At 45.6% G+C, this 26,528-nt stretch overlaps 1 protein-coding gene across 1 annotated transcript in view; it reads right to left on the bottom strand.

Moving 5' to 3' along the window:
* Window positions 1-26,528, bottom strand: part of VPS41 (VPS41 subunit of HOPS complex) — a 769,622-nt gene that overhangs the window by 609,350 nt on the left and 133,744 nt on the right. The window contains exon 4 of the mRNA XM_069215796.1: window positions 16,647-16,724. Within this exon, the coding sequence (XP_069071897.1) occupies window positions 16,647-16,724 (78 nt within the window). The remainder of the gene's footprint in view (window positions 1-16,646; window positions 16,725-26,528) is intronic.

Below are 26,528 nucleotides of genomic sequence, written 5' to 3' on the forward strand. Positions count from 1 at the left end.
TTTTAAGAGACTGAAGGCAAACCCAACATGGAGATAAGAAGATGAGATTGCATCAGTCTGTAAATATTGTTTTTCCCCAAACCTCTGATAGCAATGCCAATACACACACAAGTCTCCCGTGGCTTTTCCACCCATCGAAAAAATGCACTTCTTGGATACTAAAGACAATTAAAATCTGTCAAAACTTGCCCCCGTGGTTTTCAAATAATGTGAGGCCTTACAGAATTTAAATTGTGAATTTTCATTCAGCATCACCTCAACCACTGATGAAGCAGAATGCAAACAGCTAAGCAAATGTTTGGTGCAACGCCCTTAACCAATTTTACGCATATTTTACAGTCAATAAATGGGTGAAAATAACTTAACTGAAATAGTTCTATGTAATCCATGAGTTGGCCCAGCTAAACATAATCAACTAGTGCTACGATGCTCTAAGACAACAAGATAGAATGTGATGAGTGAGTGCTATTTCTCGGAGGTACTGAAATGTGTCTGTTGTACTGAACATATCTGATTGGACTTGGCCCTTTTTGCAAGGTTATCCCCAAACCCTTTCCCTTCCTCCTGCTATTTATTCTGTCTTGTTTTGGTTGGCTGTAGGACTCCGGGCACTTTACCACTGCAAATCAGAGCTAAAGTGCATATAATCTCTGTCTAAAATGTATTGATGATTGGTTTATCTATGATTGGCATATATGTTTTACTGGTAAGTCCCTAGTATAGTGCACCAGGTGTGCCCAGGGCCTGTAAATGAAATGCTACTAGAGGGCCTGCAACACTGATTGTGCCACCCACATGAGTAGCCATGCAAACATGTCTCAGACTTGCCACTGCAGCACCTGTGAGTGCAGTTTTACACTGCCATGTCGACCTCGCCAGTGTACCCACTTACCTAGCCCAAACCTTCCCTTTTCCTACAGGTACATCACCCCTAAGGTAGACCCAAGGCAGCCCCGTGAGCAGGGTGCAGTGTATTTAAAAGGTAACACATGTACTTGTGTGTTTTACATGTCCTGATAGTGAAATAGTGCTAAATTCAGTTTTCACTATTGCAAGCCTATCTCTCCCATAGAGTAACATGGGGATTGCCTTGAAATATCTTTTAAGTGTAATTTCCCACTGGGAGCAGATAGAGGTATGGAGTTCGGGTCTCTGAACTCACAATTTACAACTACCTCTTTTGGTGAAGTTGGTTATTGAATTGTATATTTGAAAATGCCACTTTTACAAAGTGGGCATTTTCTTGCTTAACCGTTCTGTGCCTCTGCCTGTTGAGGAATACACGCCTGGGTCAGGATGACAGTTGGGATGTTTGTGTATTCACTCTAGACAGTCACACAAAAGGAGCTGAGGTGTGCCCTGCATATCCTGATGGCCCATCACCAGGCTGGTGTTTCTCCCCGAGCTAGAGTAGTGGGAGGAGCTGACACTTGCATCTGATTAGTGCTGTGCCTGTGCTGTGCCTGTGCTTACACAAAGCAGTCTCCAACGCCCTGCAGTGTGCATGGGGCTACAGCAGGGAAAGGCAGGGTCTTGTGCATTACAAGTACTTCTCTTTGAAGTTTGCCTACTTCAAAGACAGAAATGGTAATAAGTACTGGCCCTCTGACCCAACATAGACAGAACACTTCTGGTCTGAGGACATTCTGCCAGGAAGAAGAGCAGGATGCTGTAGGTGGGACTGCCTCTCTGCCTGTTGCTTAGTTGGGCTGGCCTGCTGCTTGCTGCTTCTGTCCTGGGAATGAAAGGACTGGACTTTGCTTTCTACATCCTGTTTTCCAAGGTTCTCCAAGGGCTTAAACTGAACTTGCCCCCTGTTAAGAAGTCTCAGGGCCATCAAAGACTTCACCTGCCAGCATCTGGCTCACTTGCTGAGAGTCCTGACTTACCAAGTGGTGCCAAATCCAGTTCTTAGGCCCCTGGAACTGCAAGGGACCGACGCCTCATCTCCTCTGACTAGCAGTAAGGAACCGACGCCTCACCTCCCCGGTAGCAGTAATTTCCAAGGTACCGTACCTGGGTTCCGTGCGGCTCCGTGACTGGCCCACACTCTCTCACGAGTAGCATCGAACTGTTGGAAGCGACTCCGTCAAGGCACAGTGATAGCCCCAGTGGGAGCTATTATGTTTTTAAGTACTATACTAAGATTTTAGCTTTGAAAATTATCTTTACTTGTGTATGTTGGATTTTTGTCAATTTGGTCTTGTTTTACTCAGATAAATATTGGCTATTTTTCTAAACTGGTGTAGAGTACTTCTGTGGTGTCTTCGCTGTGTTACTGTGTGCGTATAAATACTTTCACATTGCCTCTAAGATAAGCCTGACTGTTGAACCAAGCTACCAAGGGTGTTAGCAGGGGTTACCTTAGCTATGTGACTTCCTTACCCTGACTAGAGTGAGGGTCCCTACTTGGACAGAGTGCAAACCACTGCCAACTAAAGACCTCATTTCTAACACTGGTGGCCAGCGGGGAGAATAGGACTTGTATTTGTACATGACATACAGTGATTTGTGTACACTACTTCCATATCGCAGACCATTACATATCAGCATACTGTTTTTCTCTTTTTTGAACTCTTGAGTTTTAGCCACAATCATGTCTCAGTCTGGTGAGCCATCAGCGGTAGCTGCAGATTTTGGTGTTTGAGCAGGAGAGGTTGGAAAGCTATACAGTGCCTCAGCTCAAAAAGTTCTGCAGGAAGTGCAAATGTCCTTTTAAAAGGCTCACTAAGAAGGAGGAGCTGCAAAAGGCACTGAGGGCCTGGTTGGAAGCCAGGGAGGCTGGTGCTCACACAGAGGATGAAAATGTTGCTGTGGAAGAAGAGGAACAAAGTCTGCACCGGGGATGGCTGGAAGAACCAGCATCACCTGGGGGGGGGGGGGCAGCCGCAATGGTGGAGGAGCTCCCTCGAGAGCTCACAGCAGTGTTCCCTCTCCAGGTCTGTCTCAAGAGGAGCTGGAGAACAAGCAGAGAGCCAGGAAGCTCGAGTTGGAGCAGGTAAAGCTCAGTTTAAAGCAGGGGAGAGAAAAAGCTTTGGAGGAAATGAGACTGGCCCTAGAGAAGGAGAAAGCTCTTTGGAATCAGAAGCCAGGAAGGCTGAGTTTAGCTCACATGGTGGCAGCAAAAGTATAATGTCCAGTAATGAAGAAAAGGTCCACACACCCAGAGACCTGGTTTCAAAGGAGGGAGGTGACATACACCAGTGGTCTCAGGCATATGAGGTAAATCCAGAGGTACACAGGGTACCTGAGGTGGATTGGGGAACTGGCACAGGGAGTCATATTCCTGGTGGTGGTAGGGATACTCTACTGGCTCCAGAGGGGAGTGACAGGGAGAGGTGCAAACCCATGAAGGAAGCCCTGTTTAGGGAGTATGAAGTCACCCCAGAGGAGGGTAGGTTGAGTTTGGAGAGCAGTCACATACTGTATCACCAAATGGGGGATGATGTGGGGTACTTTTTCAAGGCACTGGATGGTTGGGTGAAGGGTTGTATGGTTAACACATGTGAGGGCCTGTACAATTTGATTGCTGGAGAGGATATGTTCAGTCACAGTTTTAGAGAGCTATACCAGCACATGGTTGACTGTGAATTCTCAGACCCCCAGGGAGCTTGCACTGGAGGCAGACTTCTGGGTGGGTGCCAGAGCGCCTGGTATGGCACTGCGGAGTGATCCCAAGGAGAATGGCTCAGGTGTTCCCCCATCAGAATGAGGGGGAAGGAAGCAATGACCCAGACAGGTCCCAGTGTAGTAGGAGGGGAGAAGGATCCCACATCCTTTCCAAGAGTAGGAGAAGGGGGGAGTGGGCAGAGGCCCAGGGTGCCCTATCACCAGCCCCAGCGCTTGGGTGGCTATCAGAGAGGGCACAGGCAGGGGGACATGGTCTATATCAGGAGACCATCCACTGATGGGAGTCTCACAGTGTCAGGAGAACTTAGGGGGCTGCTGTCACAAGCATCGCATCAGTTCTGGTGTCTGGCAGCACTAGTGCGGAGAGAAGGGTGCAGAAGTCCAGATGGAGGGGTCAGAGGGGGAGACAGTCCCCAGTGGGATACCTGTGGGTCAGGAGTTGCCCGCTCTGAGGTCAGAGCACCCAGGAATGACCCTGGTGACACCACATTTGGCTTGGGAGGGCTTGATACTCTGTCAGATGGACAGGGGTTGGGAGACCTGTGCATGGCAGACTCTGACAGAAAACATGAGGAATGTGTTTCCCTTGGGGGGGGGGGGGTGGTACTCCTCTGGAAGTCTTGGCTTGCTGGGCACATGCTCAGCCTAAGGGTACAGAGCCTGGGTTGAAGGACCAGTTGCAGGATAGCACTTCTAAAGTGGTGAGAGAAATGTGAAGGACAGCTGCCACAAACGCCCTGACAGTTCTGCATTTCATAGAGTGCATTGGTTTTGGGTAAAGTGGTGGTGGGTGCATTGGCGCACAGTGCATTGGTTTAGAATAGGGAGGCATAAAACACAGCAGCATTGAGTGGTGTACTGTAGAGTGGTGTGGTGTAGAGTGCAGTGGTATAGATTATAGTGGAGTAGACTGCAGTGGCGCAAAGTGAAGTCTAGTGATATAAAATGCAGAGGCATAGAGTACAATGGCAGAGAGCAGATTGTTTCAGATTAGAGTGAAATGGCATAAAATAGATTGGTGCAGGGTAGATTGAAGTGGTAAAGGGTAGATATGGAGTAGTGCAGGGTAGAGTGCAGTGGAACAGAGTAGTGGCATAGAGTGCAGTGGCAGAGTAGAGTGGTGCAGTGTAGAGTAGAGTGGCGCAGTGGTGTGTTCAGCAGCATGGAGTGGCACAGAGTGGGGTAAGCCAGAGTGAAATAGAGTGCAGTGGCATAGAGTAGATTGCTTCAGAGTAGATTAAAGTGGCATGGAAAGGAGTGGTGCAGGATTAAATGGAGTGGTGCAGCGTACCGTGCAGTGGCATTGAGTATTGAGGTAGAGCAAAGTGGCTTAGAGTAGAGTGGCGTAGAGTGTAATGAGGTAGAGTAGATTTTTTTCAGAGTAGAATGAAGCGGCATAGAGTAGAGCGGTGCAGGATAGAGTGCACTGGCATAGACTAGTGGCATACAGTGCACTGGTGTAGAGTGCAGTAGCATAGAGTGCAGTGTTGCAGACTAGAGTGGCTAGAGTAGAGTGACGTAAAGTGGCCTGGTGCAGAGTAGAGTGTCCTAGACTGGAATGGTGTAGAGCACAGTTGCAAAGAGTGTAGTGGTGCATAGTAGAGTGGAGTAGAGTGCACTGGCATAGAGTAGAGTGGTGCAGAGTAGCGTGGCAGAGAGTTCAGTGGCGTAGAGTGCAGTGTTGCAGAGTAGAGTGTTGTGGAGCGGCGTGACGTGCAATTGTAACGAGTGGAGTGGAGTGAAGAAGAGTAAAGTGATGTAGAGTGCAGTGACGTAGATTACAGTGGTGTGGAGTGCAGTGGATTAAGGTAGAATGTTGCAGACTATAGTGAGGTAAAGTGCTGTGGTGCAGGCTAGATTGGTGTAGAGTGTAGTGGCATAAAGTGTATGGTGGAGAGGGTATTGGTGATCAGTGCAGTGGCATAGACTAGAGTGGAGAGGTGCAGAGTAGATTGCAGTGGCATAGAGTGGAGTGGCATAAAGTGGAATGGCGCAGAGTGGAATAGAGTGGCATACAGTGCAGTGGCATAGAGTAGATTGCAGTGGCGTATAGTAAAGTGGCAGAGTGTAGTGCAAGAGTGCAGTGGTGAAGAGTAGATTAGAGTGGCTTAGAGTGGAGTGATGCAGAGCATACTGGCACAGAGTGTAGTGACATACAGTGCCAGACGTAGAGTGCAGCAGAGTGGTGTAGAGTAGAGTGCAGTGAAGATTGTGGTACAGTTCAGTGACCGAGAGTGCAGTGTTGCAGAGTAGAGTGGTGCACAGTGAAGTAGAATAAAGTGGAGTGGTGCAGAGAACAGTGGACTGGTAAAGGGTAGAGTGCAGTGGCATAGGGTGGAGTGATGCACTGTGTAGCAGCATAGAGTGTATTGGAATAGAGTGCATTTGCATAGAACAGCCGAGAGTAGGGTGAAGCATTGTAGAGTGCAGTGGCATGGAGTAGAGTGGCATAGAGTACAGTGGTGTAGAGTTCAGTGGCAAAGTGCAGTGTTGCAGAGTAGACTGTCAGAGTGCAGTGGTGTCGAGTAGCGTAGAGTGCATTGGCGTGGACTGCAGTGCTGTAGAGCGGTGCAGAGTAGAGTGGCACAGAGAACAGTGGCACAAAGTACAGTGGTGCAGAGTAAAAAAAAGAGTGGCAGTGAGCAGTGGTTCTCAACTTGTGGTCTGGGGACCCATGGGGGTCCACAAAGCATCCTCAAGGAGTTCGTCACTAGTTAGAAAATTAATATTAACAGATTAATTAGGTGTATATAAATAAAGTGGATAACTGTAGAATTGACCATTTTAAAACATACTGTACATGTCAATTATTTGAAACTGGAGGCTAAAAATTAAATTGGTATCCTCAGATTAATTTGTGTTAGTAGTGCAGATGCATCAAACAGAATACATTATGGACAATGTGTGGCTTTAACTGAATTCAGAAAAGCTCCAATCTTCTTATTAAAGTTAAACATTTTATTTTTTAATTGTATGTGCTTGCAAATTAAATGAAATGTGTTATCATTTGCATATGTGTTTGATGGAATACTTGTTTCTGTCTTTTTTGTGTACTGTTTTGCGGTTCGGATCCCCGGATTCCAATAGTGATAAAGTGGGAGTCCCCGGATTCCAATAATGATAAAGTGGAGGTCCACAGAAGTAAAAAAATTGGAAATCACTTGAGTAGTGTGCAGTGACGTAGATTATAATGGAAGTAGAGTGCAGAGGCATATTGTACAGTGGTGTAAAGTGTTGCAGAGTACAGTATAGTGGCAGAAAGTAGAGTTGTTAGACCTATCAGCCTTAGGGAGGTCTTTCCACAAACGTTTTCCTCAGATTTTTACTGTATCTTTTCATTGGCCTTGGGACTCGGAGCACTTTACCACTGCTGAACAATGCTAAGGAGCATGTGCTCTCTTCACTAAACATGGTAACACTGGTTTACACCGGTCTGGCAAATTTACTTTACTTGTGAGTCCCTTGTAAAGTGGTATGCCATATACCCAGGGCCTGTAAATTAAATGCTACTAGTGGGCCTGCAGCACTGATTGTGCCACCCACATAATTAGCCAGTTAAACATGTCTCAGACATGCCACTGGAAAGTCTGTATATGCAGTTTCACTGCCACTTCAACTTGGCATTTAAAACCCCTTGCCAAGCCTTAAACTCCCCTTTTACTACATATAAGGAATCACTAAGGTAGGCCCTACGTGGCCCATAGGGAAGGGTGCTATGAAAGTAAAATGTTTTTTTCACTACTGTGAGGCCTACTCTTCTCATAGGCCAGCATTGGGAATTTCTGAATATACTTTTAAGCTGTAATTCCTACCAGAAAGGAGTTTCTACGTCAATATTCATATCATTGGAATGGTAATCATAAAGTCTCCTTAATTCTAAAGTCTGATTTAACTTCTATTTTCTATTTTAGAAATGCCACTTTTAGAAACTGGGCATTTCGCTGCTCTTACAGCTCTGTGTGCCTGCAGCCTGTCTTCAATATACATCTGGGGCAGGTGACAGCTACACTTTGTGCATTCCCTCTAGACAGCCACAAACACAGGAATGTTAGGAATGTTATGTGTGTCTGAGTACTCATCTGCATTCTGATCGCTCTCCGGCAGGAAGAGCGGAGGGGGACTGACACACCTGAACAGCGAGTGCCTGTCCCACACAAAGGGCTGATTACCCCCTATTGAACATTTGCAGCCATGGTTGAGGAAGAAAGGACCTCTGTGAGCTTCCAAGACCCTTCTCTGAAGTCACCCCCACTTCAAAGGTACATTTGGGTATAAGAACTGGGTCTCTGACCCCACCAAATCAGTACACTAAAGGACCTGTGAAGAACTCTGCCGGGAGTATGGACTACTGTGCTACAAGGAGTGCCACTCTGCTGGACTGTTTTCTGCTTTGATGAGTTACCCTGCTGCCTGCTAATCTTTGCCATGCTGAGGAAGAACTGGGTCCCTCTCACCTGATCCCAGAGTGACCCCAAGGGCTTGTTGCCTTGCCCCTGTTCTTCTCCAGTCTCGGGGACATCAAAGATTGCTTTTAACAAACACCCTGAATCTGTCTGCTGTGATCCCTGCTGTGCTAGCTAGTGCCAATCCAGTCCTTGGCCCTTGGATGTGAGTATCTGTTTTGCAACTCAAGAAAATCCTTGCATCAATGACATTGGGCCGATCGAAACAAGTGCATTTCCTCTCAACTCAGATGCATCGCCGCTGTTTCCTGAATCGGAGACAGCGCATTGCTGACTGAGCGACACATCATCCACAGATTCTGATGCATCTTCGTCAGTGTAAAGCTCGGCACCAACGCCTCACTTCAACCCAGGGGTTCGACAACAATGCATTGCCTCGACGCCCAACACTGCCTGATCTTCGATGCATCCGCAATGCTGTGCAGCTCAGAACTGACACATCACCTACATCTCCTCGATCTACACCGACGCATCGCCTCCTCTGCTCCATGAGACGAGCCCTCGACATTGGAGCTTTTTCCATCCATTTTCAGCGGACCCTGTCTGGTTCTGCAGCCGGCCTGCCCTCCATCGCAATCAGCCTGAACTTTGGATTTACCCTGGTCTAGCACGACATCAAGTAACCTTTTAGCACTATTGACTTCTAAGCACTATTTTTGGCTTATTCATTAAAACTTCATATAGCAACTTCTACTGATTGGATTTTTGTCATTTTGGTCTTGTTTTACTCATAAAAATAGAATCCACTTTTCTAACCCTGCTCAGAGTACTTTTTGTGCTTTTTCTGTTGTTACTTAGTGGGTGTGTTGCACAAATACTTAACACATTACCTCTTTAGAGAAGCCTGACTACTCTGTGCCAAGCTATCAGAGGGTGAGCACAAGTTATCTCGAAGAGTGTATCTCTCATACACTGACCAGAAGTGGTGGTCCCTGCCTGTACAGGGTGCATACTCTGATAACCAGAAATCCCAGGAGTGCAGTGGCGCACAGTAGAGTGCAGTGGCACAGAGTAGAGTGGAGTAGCGCAGAGTGGAGTGGCACTGAGTGTAGTGGCCTAAGAGTAGATTGTTTCAGAGTAGAGTGGAGTGGTGCACAGTGGAGTATAGAGGCATGGAGTGGTAGAGTGCACAGTAGATAACAGTGGCATAGAGTGGATTGGCATAGAGTGTACTGGCACAGAGCCTAGCAGTACAGAGTAGAGTGCGTTGGCTTAGAGTGCAGCGGCAAAGAGTGCAGTGTTGCAGAGCAGAGTGGCATAAAGCAGAGTGGTGCAGAGTGTGGTGGCGCAGAGCGGGGTAGTGTAGAGTGCAGTGGCGAACAGTGCAGAGGTGCATATTAGAGGAGTGTGGGGTAGAGTGCATTGGCATAAAGTAGAGTGGTGTGGAGAGGCATAGAGTGAATTGGAGTGGTGCAGCGTAGAGAGCAGTGACAGTGTGGAGTGGTGCGGAGCGGTGCAGAGTAAACAGCAGAGGTGTGAAGTGGTGCAGAGTAGAGTGGAGTGAGGTTAAGTGAAGTATGCATGGTGTGGTAGCATACTATCATAACAGAGAACACATTTTCAATTGAAATTACCATTACATTTGCATAGACATAGTTTTACTGATAAAAGTATAATGGTACAAACAATAATGTGTGGAAATGTCATCACCTAGTATTGATTTGCCTTGATCGTAATAAAATATTTGTTTCTACCACAATTCAGAATTAGCACAAAATGTGCTACATTTGTGCTTTTATAATTCTGATACGTATTTTGGAGGAAGAATATTTTTGGTCATATCACCAGTTTTCAGTATTTAGTCCCAGAACTGACACCGCATACAGAAACACTTTCATCGACTGGGCACTAGAGAAATAATTCTCTTGCAGCCACCCTTACAGGATTCAGGGCATAAAAGATTGTTTTTATATTAATATTTGCTTGTGTTGGAGGCATCAACTTTGCAAGATGAGGCTCAGTGTACCTCGTCTTCTCTAGCGCAGCCTGAGTCACTGTTCTAAAACAGGTATGAAGGACACCTTGGCATATTTAATTCAAAGATGCAAGGAAGGGTTAGCCCTATAGTAAACCCATAAAAGTATTACCCGTGTCTTTAATAGAACAATGATCAGTAATTAAACTGTAAAGTGCACTTTGAACAGAAGTCCACATATACAGCAATTATATATCCTTCTTGTGATCAGTTAACTGTTCTATACAAATTTAATTGAGGCTTCATAAGTAATGGTGTATCACCCTGGTTTTATTGGATGATTTGTTATCTATTCTTAATCGTACACTGAACAGAATCCCAGAAGATTGATTATGGTTGCCAGTGATTTTAACACCAGGTAAGAACCTATTACAGAATTCACAGAACTTTTGGAAGTACAAGTTTTGTGATACTTACTGTGACACTCAGAATTTAGGATCTTCCCAGTTAATTAACACTGATGTGATGCTGATTTTAGAATATTAATGACAGAACTGCTGGGAGACATATAACAAGAGTGAATAAGTGTTTTTTGTCATCCATAGGGCCTAATAGTAAACTCTTATAGCTAAAAATTGGATTAAGATCAGCAGCAATGGCCTGAGGTACTGGAGACAGCTAAAGAATCACATACCTTCTGGCAACTTAGACGTGGTAATAAGGTAGCCGTAGCTATATTGGAATATCATATTGTGGAAAAAGGTTGATTTTCACACGTTTCAACTCCACACACTGGAAATAGCCAACAGCCATGGATAGTTGAAGTTCAGCATCAATCTTCCATACACCAATGTTTAGCATCATTTGTACTGTTTCATTGTAAAAAAAAGTTCTAGTCAGAGACAAAAAAATTGGAGGGCCCCAGTTGAGATAAGAAACTCACAGATGTGAACAAATCAGAATCATTCATCAAGGGCAGTTACTTCTTTTACTATGTAATGCAACCTTGAAAGGCATCATGTTTCCAATTACATGGTTGGGTGCAGAAATTATTATTCAAAAGGTTAAGCTGCTGTGATCCTGTGAATTACTGACAAATAGGTGAAATCAACAGTCAAAGAATATCTGAGTGTTTGTTCCTGACAAGATTAGAAACATTTATATTATCATTAATGTTCTGTTAAATTGTCATGTGGGGTTTAGAAAAAGATGAGCAGGGTGAATATTGTTTAGGGTACACTTATTGGGGAAAAGTATGTGAATCTTATTTGATTTTTTGTTGATCTAAAGTCTGCATTCTATAGCATCCCAAAGCACATGAAGCGGTATTAAGTGTCTTTTCTCACCTGTTCCATAACGTGTCCATAGCTCTGACAATCTGTGACTTATGAACATTGCAACAAATCTAAGTAGCACAATAATAACAAACTCTGTGTCATTTGACAGTATAATGACTCGATTGGAACCATTTCAAATAGCCCATTCAATATGTGTTACAAAACAATGATCAGCTTCCTCCAATTTGCTGTTAAGTTCTTGAACAATATGGTTCGTACCTTTTGAATATCTCTCTGCATGCACTAACTCCTCATTGACAATCTTTCCATTTGCAATAATTGGAAATTCAGTGTTCACTTAAGCCTCAGCAATGTTTTGGTGAGTTAACATCACCAAGTTCATCTTGTTCAATGTTGATAACCAGAATTTATCGCTGTTAGGTATAGCTGTCAAATTTTTGATGCAGGAAAGGTCAATTGTTCCACTTGTTGACATTTGTCTGACTCTCTCACATTCTTTGGCAGATAGTTCAAGATAACTGTCAAAGACAATGTGCAGTTCTTGCAAGATGCACCTGACTTTGATATTGTAGAACATTATGAACGATCTCTACAAAGTTCTGCATGGACAAAATGGGGCACAGACTTCAGCAATCATCATGGAAGATATGGAAGAGTAAAGTGGAGGGGGACTATTATAATTGTTTTAAACTCTAGCACATCATTTACTTGCCTACTTCCAAGTCTGTACATTTTTGAATGATGAGAAAACAAGATCAATGAGTTTTCTGACAAAGTAAATACACATTGCTATCACTGGAGAGCTTTGTGATTAAAAAAACATCATTGCATTTCAAGGATGAGTCAAAATAATGGAACTCTCGCAGATGACAATTATTTTATTCTATTCCATTGTTAATAACTTTCCTATAGTCGCCTCAAAAAACGTTAAAACAGTAATTGTAAGTCCCAGTATATTAACGAGTCAAATAGTATGTGGATTTGCTAGTCCGGTGTGTATGTGTTGTAATGTACTGTATATGATGCAGACCCTCACACAGCTCCTGTGAGGTCATTATGGATTCCGGTGGTGGGGCCGTGGCAACGTTGGTGTGTAGGGATGAGCTCAAGAACTCAATAACTCTGAGTTGTAAATAAAGCAACAAGGTTTGCATGAAAACACACCAGTCTTCATTGTGTTTTTAAACCTGTCTGTTACATTTTGCCTTCAACAGTAGACAGGTACTCGAGCTTATCAGCACACTGAGGTAAGTTGCAGGAATGTATTAATCTAGAATGCTGCTTTATTCGGTTCTACTATTCTACTCATCTGCTGTGTGAAGGCAGGGGAACCACTGCAAGATTGGGCACTGTTCGAGTCTGTAAGCAACGTTAGTTTGTTGTTGTGTGAGGGTCTTGAGGGTATACCTCAGTTGAGTACAGTGTTCACATAGTAGAAGTGTACGAATCATAATGGGTCTACCAGGACACAAGTCAGGGGTACATGCGGGTGAACGCCGTACACCAACTATTTTCAAAGGGTGTAAAACGTCCACCCTGCTCAAAGGCTGGTCACTCTAGCAAGAGTGAACCAATTGTGGGCATTCAATTTGGGCTGAATCCTGATATTTTGCAGAGAATCAGTCACTACGCCCCCTGCAGATACATCTTCAAGATGGAGTTTCAGGCCCACCCACAGCCACACTACAGGGCTGTCAATCTTGTGTAGTGCACGAAAGAGTTACTATAACAAGCAAGTCTTGCCCTTTGACACTGTAACCTCTGCCCCGTGACCTCGCCTGATTGCCTGCCAGTAAACGGGGTGAGACTGTGACCAATCAGTGGTCATTGCAGTCATCTCCGGAAGGGCGTGTGTGCACCTCTGCAGTCCTGCCCCATTGTTGTTTTGCTTCTTTCCTTGTGAGTTATGTGAACTTGTCTCCTATGTGTATTCCTCTTCTTGCCTGCTGCCTGGCCTATTTGCCTGCTGGGCCTATGAGGGCTAAAACAAAGGATTGGAGGTAGTGAGCTCTTCCCCTTTTTCTTTGGCTTATCATATGCTGCCTGCCTCTGAGTGTCATAGTCCCTCTGTACTCTGCCTTCTTTGCTGTAGATTGCTGGACTGGCCACCAGGAAAGTCAAGGAAATTGAGTTTTAAAAACAAGCTACCCATATATCTCTCCTTAATCCCCTATGCCCTAGGTCCTGTGTGTTTTTGTATCACGATATTTCTGTCCTGACTCTTAATTATCGCCTGCCGACCTCCTGCTGTAAGAAATAGACTGCATTAATTATTCCACCCTTTAGCTCGCCTTTGCCTGTTGTGCTGAGAGATAGGGCGGGCGCGTATAGTGAGTGGTAGAGTGGCTGCTGTTAAGCGTAATCCCTGCAGAGACTCGCTGCCCAGGCACCCCCTGTTCCCCCTGGGCTGTAACTCAGATGAGCTGTCTTTTTTGCAAACAATGAACTATAGCTCCCTGAGTACAGCACAGTATATATTGGTGTTGCACCTGAGCTGCTGACTAGGAACTGGAGAACCACGTTCTACTGCCTGTAATTCTGGGAAAGTGCCTAGAAAATACAAATCTGATCTTGTGTATTGTAAATGTGCACTGCAGTACCCTTGGGCCGAGTTTGCGCAATATAAAACTGAAAAAAAACATAAACGCTGCTGCCTCACCTGCCTGGCTCACATCAGTACTTTTTAAATCGGTGGATACAATTTCAAATTAATTAATAGAACTATCACTTTTAAGTGACTTTCACTGATTAAACTTTTAGCATAAGAGCACACCTTCTGGGTATATGAGTAGTATCAAAGCTTGCTGTTTGAGGCAACACAAGAGTGTTTTGCGGAGGCGTTAAATAGAATTGGAAACGCAGTGGTGTGTTACCTTCATGTACAAGGTTTGTATGCCAGAGAGCCAAAGCAGGGTATTCTAAACAAGTACTGCAGGGAGCAGCTGCATAGCCTGCTCTCGGAAATTAATTTTTTTGCAGCCCTGTTAACATGTTATTGAAAGCAGTGGTGGTACATCACTGTGCTCTGAATATTTCATGTATTCGAGGTAAGCTCTATCATCTCATCACTTTGCGATCTGGAAGACCATTCAAGCTGCAACACCCACACTGCATTGCTCAATGCCTGCATGTGACTCATTTCAGTCCATTTTGGACAGCTGCACTCTACAAGTGCATAGCATAGTTTGAGAAAAGGGATCTATTGCTTCGCTGTTGACCAATTCTGCTATGCGCTTCACACTTGACATGATGAACAGTGAGTGGTTTTGTGATTGGTGCTTATCAGTAAAGTCAGGCCCCTTTCACTTGCAAAATTAAAATACAGAAATTAAGTCTCTCTTCCTGTTCCCTACCGAAAATCGTCACAGGAGAGGGGGGGGAAGTATTTTTCTGCTTTAGAGTCCACTAAAAATGTATACTTTTAAATTGTTTTCTGTTGTCTGAGACTCGAGCACCATTCATTATTTATGGCTAGGCTAGAAGTGGGCAGGCCACTGAAAGCTTGAGCTAGATGACTGGCTGTGGCAAGCAGCACTGCCCACCAGATAATGAGTCGGATTCCACCAGCCTTTCCCTGGCGGTGCAGAATGAGTGACTCGGGCCCCCATGCACAGTCCTGTCGCGCATTACACTGCCCGATTTACGGGCAGTGAAATGCGCGACGGGTGCTGCTGCACCCGCCACACTGCTACATTGCCTCCGGCTCCATTTGGAGCCGGCATCAATGTTCAGGCCCTGCATCCAGCTAGGCCAGCTGGCGGAAACACTGTTTCCGCCCGCCAGCTCAGCTGGATGTTTATTATGTGACCGGCGGGGGTTCTGCCCACTGGCAGTCTCTCTGTTGACCGTCGGTGCCGTGCTGCACGGCTAAATATTTATAAGGTCCCAAATGTAAGGTTGTCATTACCATCTACAATGCCAACAGCTCTAACTCTTGCTAATGCGAGACCTATTGCATTGCAAATGCTTGTTTAATGATGTTGCCTACTTCATTATATGATGCAGAGTTGTTCGTTGTGTTTTCGTTTATTAATGTTCCTGCAGTGCAATGTGCTGGGTTAAAGCTTAAGGAACCTTATATACTTGCTGCTCAGGTTATATCTGTCCCTCACAATGCAGTTAAACAAATGGCTGCAGAAACAATATCCTGGTAGATTTCCCCATACAAATGAACAAGAGAGTAATTTTTAATGTGTATAGTTTGTGGTTGTTCACAGACTTATTTAGATGACATGGAAGGTTCGTGCAAAGCCTTGTTCTTGGTTGTGAGGAGGAGTGTGGCAACCATGTCCTAGTGCAGTGCAATTGGATCGTAACAAAGACATGCCAATTATGTATGCCCTTAGAGACTAAGGATTGGAGATGAGGTTGCCATGATTTGATTACTTACTGGTAATCATTAGTACTCAGACTTGCAATTCTTCATCCCAGTACTTATGGTAACACCCTTCAACCTGCAACAGGCTTGGCTAATGTAGCTGGACACTAAACTTCATCACATCTGGGCTGTAAATTCCTTTAGACAAAAAACCTCAAGTCACAGGCTTAAGTGCTGAGCAGCTTTCAATTGTTAAACTTCACAATATGCTCAAGCGATAAACCTGCTGAACATGTGATGTCACTTCCTGTAATGTAACTTCCTGTTGCATACTACCTAATTTGGTGTGACCCACCTTCTCTTTTTTAAGGACCTGTGCTCTGGGGTTTACATTCAGTGTGTATGAGGAACTTGCTTGTCACACACACTGGATCGCATAATTGTTCCTGCCTAGTAGCTTACTGACTGATGTTCTATAACAACACGTGATATGGATGACTGGAGATAGGTACTATGTTGTCTCTGGATTGGAATACTATATGGTTACATCTGAAGACAAGTGTGGGAGCAATAAAATAATCCCAGCCATACAAGAAAAGTATATTAGCGAGTCACCTCAGAGTACTTTGATCTTATACTTCACCAGCAGCCTAGCGCCTCTTTAGGGCCACAGAACTCATTGGTGACTTGGAATATCTATATAACATACGTCTGGGGAGGTAGGTTATCGCATCTACTGTTCATCAAGACTTTTTATATAGCTACATCGAAGCACTGTTGTGGTTGTGCTTGTCAAGGAAAGCACTGCAAAATGGTGATACGCATTGTGTTCAACTGTACTTGATGCAGCCCAAGGCACAGCTTGTGTGAGGTCCTCATGGGTTCCTTTGTGAGGTGCTGTGGAGAGAGGACTCCGCTTCTAGAGCTGGGCTGAGAAACTGCAAGCTGCTCTCTTTGTCTTCAATAAAAAGCAAAGAAACGACCACTGTGTAAAGCTCTGCAGTATGGTTTTCTGTACTTACAATTTCAAACCTTTGTGTGATGTTGCCCTGAACGTCGAGTAGATACACTTTTCCGTTGTGTGTACCCAGTGCCAGGAACTAAAAAAGAGAAACAAAAGGACAGTTGTAATAAATGCATATGTCCACTAAATTAAAGCAACAACACACATTTGGAACAATTTTAAGTTTATTAGGTTGTATTAGCCGCAAAATGAAATAAAGCGCTTTGTGTTTTTTTAAAGCCGCACTCTTCGGAGGCACAAATGGGGCTAGAAGTTCGTCTGTCAGCGCTAGTTGCAGCGGCTGCCAGAGTCAGTCATGCATGCCCCACTCTTCTGCTGGCTAATTGGGCAGCACCGCTTGATGCACTGTGTCAGCACTAAATTAAAAAGGCAGCTGAAAACGCAAGGGCCACAAAAGGGCGTGACCCAGGAAGCCTTTGAAAAAAATAGAAAGAAACTTTGCAAACCTCCAGTTTCAATGTGGGTCCAACGCACAACGAAGTAAAGGAGATTTAACGGCATGTTAGACGGACATGTTTATTGAGTACAAGCAAAGAAAATACGCTGCGTGGACTGTAAAAACTTCGAACAAAAAGACTTTATCGTGAATGTTATAAAAAAGTAAAATATAGGAATCACATATGTAAGTCAGTGAGCAAACCCATTTAGCATCCAAATATACCTTAAATAAACGCACCATCATCTCACTAAAAAGGTAACATCTCTTCGCCAACCAATGTAGGTTATTAAAATTTTCTAAATGCATTTATTTCATTCATCGCCTTGTAGGTAACCCTCTGAGGTGAATCCTGTCATACCAAAGATCTGCCACACATGCACGAATTTTTAATTTTATAAGACTGCAGAAGCCTACCAGTTGAAACACCACGAATTAACCGTAGACAAGAGGTACTAGTTTATGTTTCCCCGTTCCTTTCTCTCACGGCATTGCCAAAAAGGGCCAGAACTGGGGCATTCTTTGTATATCACTGCACGCCAGCATGCTTCATTGCAACCCATAATGAAATGCGCCCATTTACAGGCCCTCCTAAGCGCGTCAGTCAAGCAGCACAATCTGTACAAAAAATAACCTTACAGAAAGTCAAGCTTTAAAAGGATTTATCAAAATGGAATTGCTTAAAATGAAATTTCAGTTTCGGCACTTAAAATATGAAGCTATATTAAAGAGGCAAGGAGGAAAAAAAGAGAGAAGGGGGTGTCATTAGAAATTCATCCCCTGCAATGCCTTCCACTCCTGCAAGGTTGTCTTTTTTCAGGAAGAAAAAAAGTCCCCCGGGTAAAAAAATCAATACTGGTTAATAAAACATCAGGTGTGCAGACATAACTAGGTATGACTATTCCACTGCACAGGCCTGCCTGAATGCACCAGGTGCCATGCCGATTAGTCATCCGCTTCAGACAGCAAGCCTGCTGAAAATATGATGCTTTAGCACCGAGAGAAGATGAAAAAAATATAATTCTGAGGGGAAATTAGTCAGAAGAGATAAGACAGGCTAAGAGACTTCCAACAAAGCCAAATTGTCCTCATCAGACATAAGTGTGTCCTAGGACCATACTTTTCTTCCCGGACACAGTTTCTGGAGGGTTCAGTGAAAGAACACAATCCATTTTCATTTTGAGGCAGCGTGTTGTCAGTGCAGCACTCCAGGAAGGCCGCAGCACCCCAGCTTTTAACAATATTGATTCTTTCCATAAATATCAAGCCTAGTTGACCAGAAATCAGAGAAGACGTGGAGATATTTTTTTCTGTTATTTTTACAGAGAACAGGGTGGGTGTCTGCAAGCAGGAGAATACAAGGGCAATTTGGCGGCCAGGCACTTTAAAATATTTATTAATTTACAAGCACTTAAACCTAGGGTAACCACTTTCTAAGAAAGAGAAGAAAAATATATTATGGTAAATACAAAGACAATTCACACAAACATTTCTGAATATGCAAAAGAATACAACAGGAGTGCTACTTCACATGTACGTAAATGCATTTCAGAACTGGCCCCGAAATGTTCTACTTTATATTGATGAAAGTGCAAAAAAGACACAGTCTTTTCTATTTATACTAATTGTAAATGTGTTTCCCTTAGTAGTACCATTTTAAGCGTTTTGGGGCCATTTCACAAAGACATTTATTTATGAATAGGTAAAGTAGTAATACAGTAGCACCACTTCACGCACTAAAAATGCTCTTGTGAATTGGCCCTAAAGGGCAGAATCCTTTAAAGACATGTTATGCATAAATATCTACACACACACACACACACACATATGTATATATAATATGTGTATGTATATATATATATATATTTTTTTTATTTTTTTTTATTTACAAAGTTATCAGTAAAAGTACAGTGAGTATTATAAGAAATTAAAATCGTGCACTGAGTAGAGTATATCCTAATTATATCCTAATTATATCCTAATCCAAATTGCGCAATGGAAGCCATCAAACCATAAATTTAGGGTTTGCTTAATGACTGGCCACTAATCTTTAAGCAAACCCTAAAGTAATGTGGCTACAGTCGTGCTTTTATTTCAGGAACAGAAGTTACATATGGGACTAACCACAGCCAAGGCACCAGGGGTGAAAGTAGAGCATTTGAGTTACAAACGTGTTGAACGGGCCTGTGTTTTCTCACAGTATGTGTACGGTGTTATAGTAGTAACGTGGAATTTGACATTTGCACTGTAGTCACAAAACGATCTGTTTGTAAGTACCCTTGTTCCGTACGATACAATTAATTGAGCTATTGTTATTTTCACTGGCATAACACAAAATAGGGCTAGTCTGTTTTAAATTGTATTTCAATTTGGCATGCACAATATATAAAACGAATGCCAATGGGTTCACTAGGGTCACACTGGCAAGAGAGGCTAGCGTTCACTAGAGGAGGAGGTGTGTATGCATCAGAGAATTCCACTGGAATTGATCGTTCTTCTCAGGAAATGGGAGTCAAAAACTCAGAAACTGGAATCTCAGTATAGCTAACTTTCCCTAATTGTGAAATCAGTCATCCACAATCTTTTGAGGATGCACATGAAACTTCATTTGTAGAAAAACATGACATAATTGAGAAAGTAAGGGCAGCAGACTCATGCTTCTCTCCATTATATTGGCCATAGTGCGTTATAAAGGCTGCTGAGTTAAAACAAGGCTCCAGTAATTATTCTAATTTTTAGAATGCCATACACACCCCGATACAAAATTGCGTGGTTATCCGTGTAACTGTGTACATACAATAAATAAAAGAGATTCGAGCACAAAAGAGAAGAGCAACACATTGCCCTGGGGTGATGAACGGTGAAGAGCATGAATACACCGCTATGCTGGTAGTTGGCTATCATAAAATTGTCCAAAGTGATTTGGGTTTTTCCTCCTCCAGTATCAAAAATAAAACTGAAACTGATTTTTTTTTAAAGTTTAACATTGAATAAAATCTGTCTGAACCGCACCATCTATTGCGAGATGGTCTCATCTTTTTACTATTATTTCTATTATATATTCAATTTGCAATTACAGACAAGCAAAGTGAGAACACAGAGATGGAGATTAACATTACACGTGGACCCAGATGGGTTGAGAGATGAGTTCCGTGTATATCAGAAAAGAAGTACATTGGTTTATGAGATGGTTACACACGCTCCTTGAAGAGTCTAAAGTTGAGTGGTGCTACTGTGATCCTCTGGGAAGTCAACAACAAACTAAGTAGGGGGAGGTGAAGTTTAACTCGGAATGGCTAGGTGTTGGGGGGGGAAGCAGCCATATTCACTGGGTTAGAAGGGAAACGCAGCTTGTTGGGCAAGCAGTTTGTATAGGGGTTGTGTAGGCTCATGGTGACGAGTCGCAAAGCAGGCGTCCCTGCAATGTTGCGAGTGGGCAGACTGAGTTCCTGAAATTATTCCTGAGGAAGAGAAGGAGCAACAGTGTGTGATGTCTCCTGATGGAACTGTGCAAGTTTGTGCTTCGCACGGAGGAGTGCTAGTAATATGAAAAGGGTCCACACTTGCTGTTGTTTAGTGTGTTTGAATATGCCTAGGGAGCTGGCCTCTCATGTGTAGAGCGCTGTAAGCTTTGTGACTGTTCGTAGCGTGGAATGAACTGAATGCCAATCGCTGAGGGGAGTTGGGCGGAACCAAAACATGTGGATGAAATCTGCCCTTTGTGCCAGGCAACGGGGGGAGTTAGATGCTGCTTTTTTAAATAGGCTGTGTATGCACGCTGGGGTTAGGTATGCCCTTGTGCAGTATGAAGAGCTGTATGTTTCTGAAGCATGAGTTGCATGATACAATTTTGGGGAAACACAGTGCTGTGTCCCATTCTTTGTCTCAAAGCCCCCTCCTGAAATCGTCCTCCCATTGTTGAAGGAGAACGGTCAGTGGGCATGTATAGGTTCACTGGTTGCTCTGTATTAGCACAAGATTAGGTGATGACCGGCCCCCAACAACAAGATGAAGTTTAGAACCGGGTATGTAGGGGGCTACCCTCCGTTACGACCCGGTGTGATTGACCTATGTGGACCAGTCGAGTACGGAGAAGGAACTGTTCGGTTGGAAAGCCATTCTCCTCCTCTTACTGTGCGAAGGAGAGGAGATGACCTCCTTGGAAGAGACTGCCTAGTGTGCAGATCGAGTTGTCGGACCATGTTCTCAGTTCCCTGGCAGTACAGTATCCACGTTGGTGGGGCAGCTTAACAAGGGGGAAAAATGGGGTGCACAATGGAGTGCTGCGGGACAGTTGGTGTAACCGGGCCACACACTGCTGAGCCAACACCATGAGAAATGGGCAGATATGTAGAGGATGTGGCTTTTCTAGAAGGAACCCTCTCCACGTTCATATCAGGATCAGTCCCAGGGTGTCAGTGGCTTCTCTCAGATTGCAGTCAGAGCTACACCAGCAACGAATCGACAGCAAGCTGACTGACCCCAGGAAGCTTGCCTAGGAAGCGAACCGGTGGGAGAGCACCAGGGCCCAAAAGAGGTATGAGGAAGACTACGCCAAGGGTGGGCAGGGTCCCCATCAGAAGAAGCGAGGGTAAGGGTAAACAGGGGGAGTTCTCTAAAGGTCCCCAACCTAGTTCTCAGGGTAAGGATTCCCAGCCCCCATTTGAGAAGAAGCCATGGATCTCTATAAGGAAACCTGCAGAGAAGGGTTCCCGCAAATGTTATGCTTGTGATCTGGTGGGTCACATGAGGGGGGACCCCACATTTCCCAAGTGGACACAAGCACCCACTGGTGCTCAGTCACAGGGTTTGGCCAGTGTAGTGCTCGGGGAGGAGTTGGTTCCAGGAGAAGGGTGGGAGCCAGCTGGGATGACCCTTGTCTCACTAGGGGACAGGGAGATGTTCCAGAGGACCCATGTGCCTGAGAACACTAAAAATTACAGGCAGTGGGTGACCATCAATGGACAGAGGGTGGAAGCTCTGAGAGACACAGGAGCCAGTGTGACTACTGTGAGGTGTCACCTGGTGTCTGAAGCGCAGTTAGTTCCCTCTGTACTTTACCAAGTAGTTGCAGGAGACACCTTAGAGTGCCTGTGTAAGGTGGCATAGGTTCCCTTTGAGAGGGTGGTGGGGGGGTCTCAGGTTTCTTGAAAATAGCTGTGAGTCCAACCATGCCTGTTGACTACCTACTAGGCAATGACCTGGAGGATTCCCCTTGGAGTGAGGTGAAACGCTGGTCACACTTGGAGATGTTGAGTCTGCCTGGGTGGGCGTGTGAGACACCCGTTATACGGCAGCCCATCAGGATGATCAGGAGGCCATGGAGCCTCAAAGAGTGGCCCAGGTGCCTGCAATGAAGCGGAAGGGCAAAGGCTGTGGGGAAACCCACCCCAGAAGTTCCCTCTGTCTGGAAGGAGGCTGAACCTGAAGGGGGTGCCCTGGAGCCTACAGGGGAACAAGTGGCTGAACTGGGGAAAGTGCCCGAGCTGACCCATTAGCAGCAGGAAGGAGGTACCCACTATGGAGGAATTCTGTGAAGCACAGAAGTCATGCCCTACTCTTGAGGGTCTGCGGCGGCAGGCTGCAGACCAGGCATCTGACAAGGAGTCTGGATCACACTGGATCTATTGGGACGATGGCCGCCTGTATAGTGAGCCTAAGGTTACTGAGCCAGGAGCAGCATGTCTGCTGGTAGTACCCCAGTGCTTCAGAACCTTCCTACTGGGTCTGGCCCATGATGTGCCTTTAGCGGGACATTTGGGGCAGGACAAGACCTTTGAGAAACTTGTCACCCACTTTTACTGGCCCTGAATGCACAGGCACTCTGACGCACATTGCAGGTCTTGACAAACTTGTCAGGCAAGTCGCAAGAGTTGGGAGGAGTGCAAGGCTCCCCTCCAGCCTATTCCTTTCGCGAGCATCTCTTTTGAGTGTGTGGGCATTGACCTTGCGCGGCCTCTGGATCCCAAGACAGCCATGGGCAACAGGTTTATCCTGGTCTTGGTGGACCGTGCCACCCGGTACCCAGAAGGCATCCCTCTGAGGTCAATTACAGCACCTGTGGTGGGCCGGGCATTGATGGGGATTTTTCCTCGCATGGGGTTTCCAAGGAGGTGGTATCTGATGAGGTACCAACTTCATATCTACTTATACAAAGTCTCTGTGGGAGGAGTGTGGGGTAACCTAACAAGGTCACCACTCCTTAGCACTCCCAAAGAAATGGGTTGGTTGAAAGGTTCAACCGCACACTAAAGGGCATGACTATGGGTCTGTCAGTACCCCTGAGGCGTAAGTGGGATGTCCTCTTGCCAGGCCTTTTCTTTGCTTATAGGGGGGTACCACAGATCGGACTAGGTTTTAGCCTCTTTGAGCTGCTGTATGACCACTCTGTGAGGGAACCCCTGAGTCTGCTAAAGGAGGGCTTGGAGAAGACCTCAAGTAAGCTCCCCTGGGATGTGTTTAGCTACGTGCTGGCCTTTAGGAACCAGAAAGCGCGCTTCAGAAAACTCACTCAGGAAGCAAGCCAGGAGGACATGAAAAACTGGTATGACTAGAATGCCACTCTGGTTGTGTTTCAACCTGGCCAGAAAGTGTGGATCATGGCCCCAGTGGAGCCTTGCGCTCTCCAAGACAAGTGGATTGGGCCTTTTGAGGTTGTGTAGCATAAGAGTGATGTCACCTAACTGGTGAACCTGCAGACTCCCAGGAACCCTTTGAGGGTCCTGCATCTGAACCACCTCAAACCTCACTTTGAGAGGTCTGAACTAACTATGCTCTTAGTAACAGATGATGCGGTGGAGGAGGAGACTGAGCCTCTTCCTGACCACCTGTCTGCTCAGGAAAAAGGTGGGTCTGAGGAGGGTGTGAACCTCTCCTTAACACTGACCCCAGAGCAACAGAGGGACTGTCGCCAGTAGCTGAGACAGTTTGCCTCCTTGTTTTCCTTGACCCCTGGGGTCACTCATCTGTGTACCCAAGATGGATACTGGGGACAGTCCACCTGTGAAACACAAGGTTTACAGGGTGACTGGCAAGGTCAGGGCCAGCATCAAGGATGAGGTTTCCAAGATGTTGGCCTTTGTGGTAATTGAGTTCTCCAGCAGTCCTAGGGCGAGCCCAGTTGTCTTGGTCAATAGGCCGCTGCCCTTGCTCCCACCCCATAACTGAGGGTCTGTGTGGACTACTGTGGGCTCAACGCCATCACTAAGACTGACGTGCACCCCATCCCCAGAGCTAATGAGCTCATAGATCGGTTAGGTGCTGTTAGGTTTCTCAGCATGTTTGACTTCTGGGTACTGGCAGATTGCCTTAACTGATGGGGCAAAGAAGAGGTCAGCATTTTCCACCCCAGAAGGGCATTACCAGTACCGGGTTATGCCTCTTGGGATGAAAAAATGCCCCTGTCACCTTTCAGAGGCTGGTCAATCAGGTGTTGGCTGGGGTGGAGGATTTCAGCAACTAAATGACATTGCATGTTCAGCTCCAGCTGGGAGGAACACCTGCAACATTCCTGTGAAGTGTTGAAAGTCCTGCAGAAGGCAGGCCTCACTGTTAAGGCCAGCAAGTGCCAAATAGGGCAGGGTTCTGTGGTTTACCTGAGACACCAGGTGGGGAGTGGCCAGGTGGCACTCGTGCAACCAAAAAATTGATACCATTCTGGCATGGTAGCCCCCCAAGACCCAGACAGAGGTGAGAGCCTTTCTAGGTCTCACCAGTTACTACAGGAGGTTTGTCAAGGAGTATGGTACCTTGGTTGCCCCCTTGACAGAGCTGACCTCCAAAAGCAGCCCAAGAAAGTGATCTGGACTGAGGCATGCCATGCCGCTTTTGATGCCCTGAAGGCAGCCAAGTGCACGGTGCCCGTGCTGAAGGCACCCGACTTCTCCAAGGAATTCGTTGTGCAGATTGGCGCTTCAGAGCACGCTGTGGGGGCAGTTATAGCACAGCTTAACAAAGAGGGCCTAGACCAGCCTGTAGCCTTCATTAGTAAGAGGTTACTTCTGTGAGAACGAAAGTGGAGAACAACTGAGCAAGAATCTTTTGCTGTGGTCCCACTGAAGAAGCTGAGGCCCTACTTGTTTGGACCTCACTTCCGTGTTCAGACGGACCACAGGTCCCTCAGATGGTTAATGCAGATGAGGGGTGAGAACCCAAAACTGTTCAGGCAGTCAATCTCCCTATTGGGAATGGACTTAATGGTGGAACTCTGCCCAGTTACAAAACATGCCAATGCTAATGGTCTGTTCAGATTCTTCCGTCTTAGCTATGAGAACTTCCATGAGGTGGGTAGTTCTCCCCAATTTCAGCTGGGGTGACACATGTCAGACCTAGCGTCCTTGGAGTGGTTTTCCCTGTCTTTTTACCTCTGCTTCCTGTGTTTTTGACAGTCTGCTCAACTTTGTTTTTGCTGGTTTTGGTACTCTAGGCACTTTACCACGGCTGACCAGTGCTAAAGTGCAAGTGCTCTATGTGTAAACTGTATGTGTAATTGACTTTTCCATGACTGGCATATTTGATTTACTAATAAGCCCTTAGTAAAGTGCGCTGGAGATGCCCAGGGCCTGTAAATCAAATGCTACTAGTGGGCCTGCAGACCTGATTGTGCCACCCACATGAGTAGCCCTATAAACATGGCTCAGACCTGCCACTGCAGTGTCTGTGTGTGCAGTTTTAAACTGACAATTCGACCAGGCAAGTGTACCCACTTGCCAGGCCACAACCTTCCCTTTTTGTACCTGTAAGGGGGCCGTAGGTAGTCCTATGGGCAGGGTGCAGTGTATGTTCAAGATAGGACATGTACTGATGTGTTTTGCATGTCCTGACAGTGAAATACTGCCAACTTCGGTTGTAACTTTTGCAAGGCCTTTCTCTCTCACAGGTTAACATGGGGACGGCCTTTTAATATATTTTAAGTGCAGTTTCCCATTATTGTACTGCAATAGGGGGAGGGGGCACGCAGCTCTCCTACCCGGGTTGATTTAGGCTTCAAGGACGCCATCCCCTGAAGCCCAGCCAACAAAGGGCAGGTGCCCTTGTACCCAGGTCATTCACCACCCTATGGTTGGGGGCTGCGGGGAAAGCAACAAAATCTCAGGATCCCCAGCTGGCTCCCCACCTCTAGTGGAAGCCAACACTGCTCCCGCCTGCAAGGAGCACCAAAAAACGCTGCTCTCAGCGAGCGGGAGCAATCTTTACATCTGTTTCCCTGCCTGCTTCGTTGTGGACTGGGAAAAAGACGATAAGACCGCTCCCAGTGGACTGGTGTATTCTTCATGTTCCCACCCACTGGGAGCGCACTTAGGCGGTCATTACAACATTGGCGGTAAAAGGCGCTTACCGCCGTGCAGAAGACCTCCAACACACCGCCGCGGCCGCGGAATTCCGCCACAGCTATTATGACCCACATCTAGGAATCCGCCAAAACTCAGACACCAACACAAGTCC

The sequence above is a fragment of the Pleurodeles waltl genome, chromosome 2_1 (genome assembly GCF_031143425.1).
Source record: "Pleurodeles waltl isolate 20211129_DDA chromosome 2_1, aPleWal1.hap1.20221129, whole genome shotgun sequence".
Lineage (NCBI taxonomy): Eukaryota > Metazoa > Chordata > Amphibia > Caudata > Salamandridae > Pleurodeles > Pleurodeles waltl.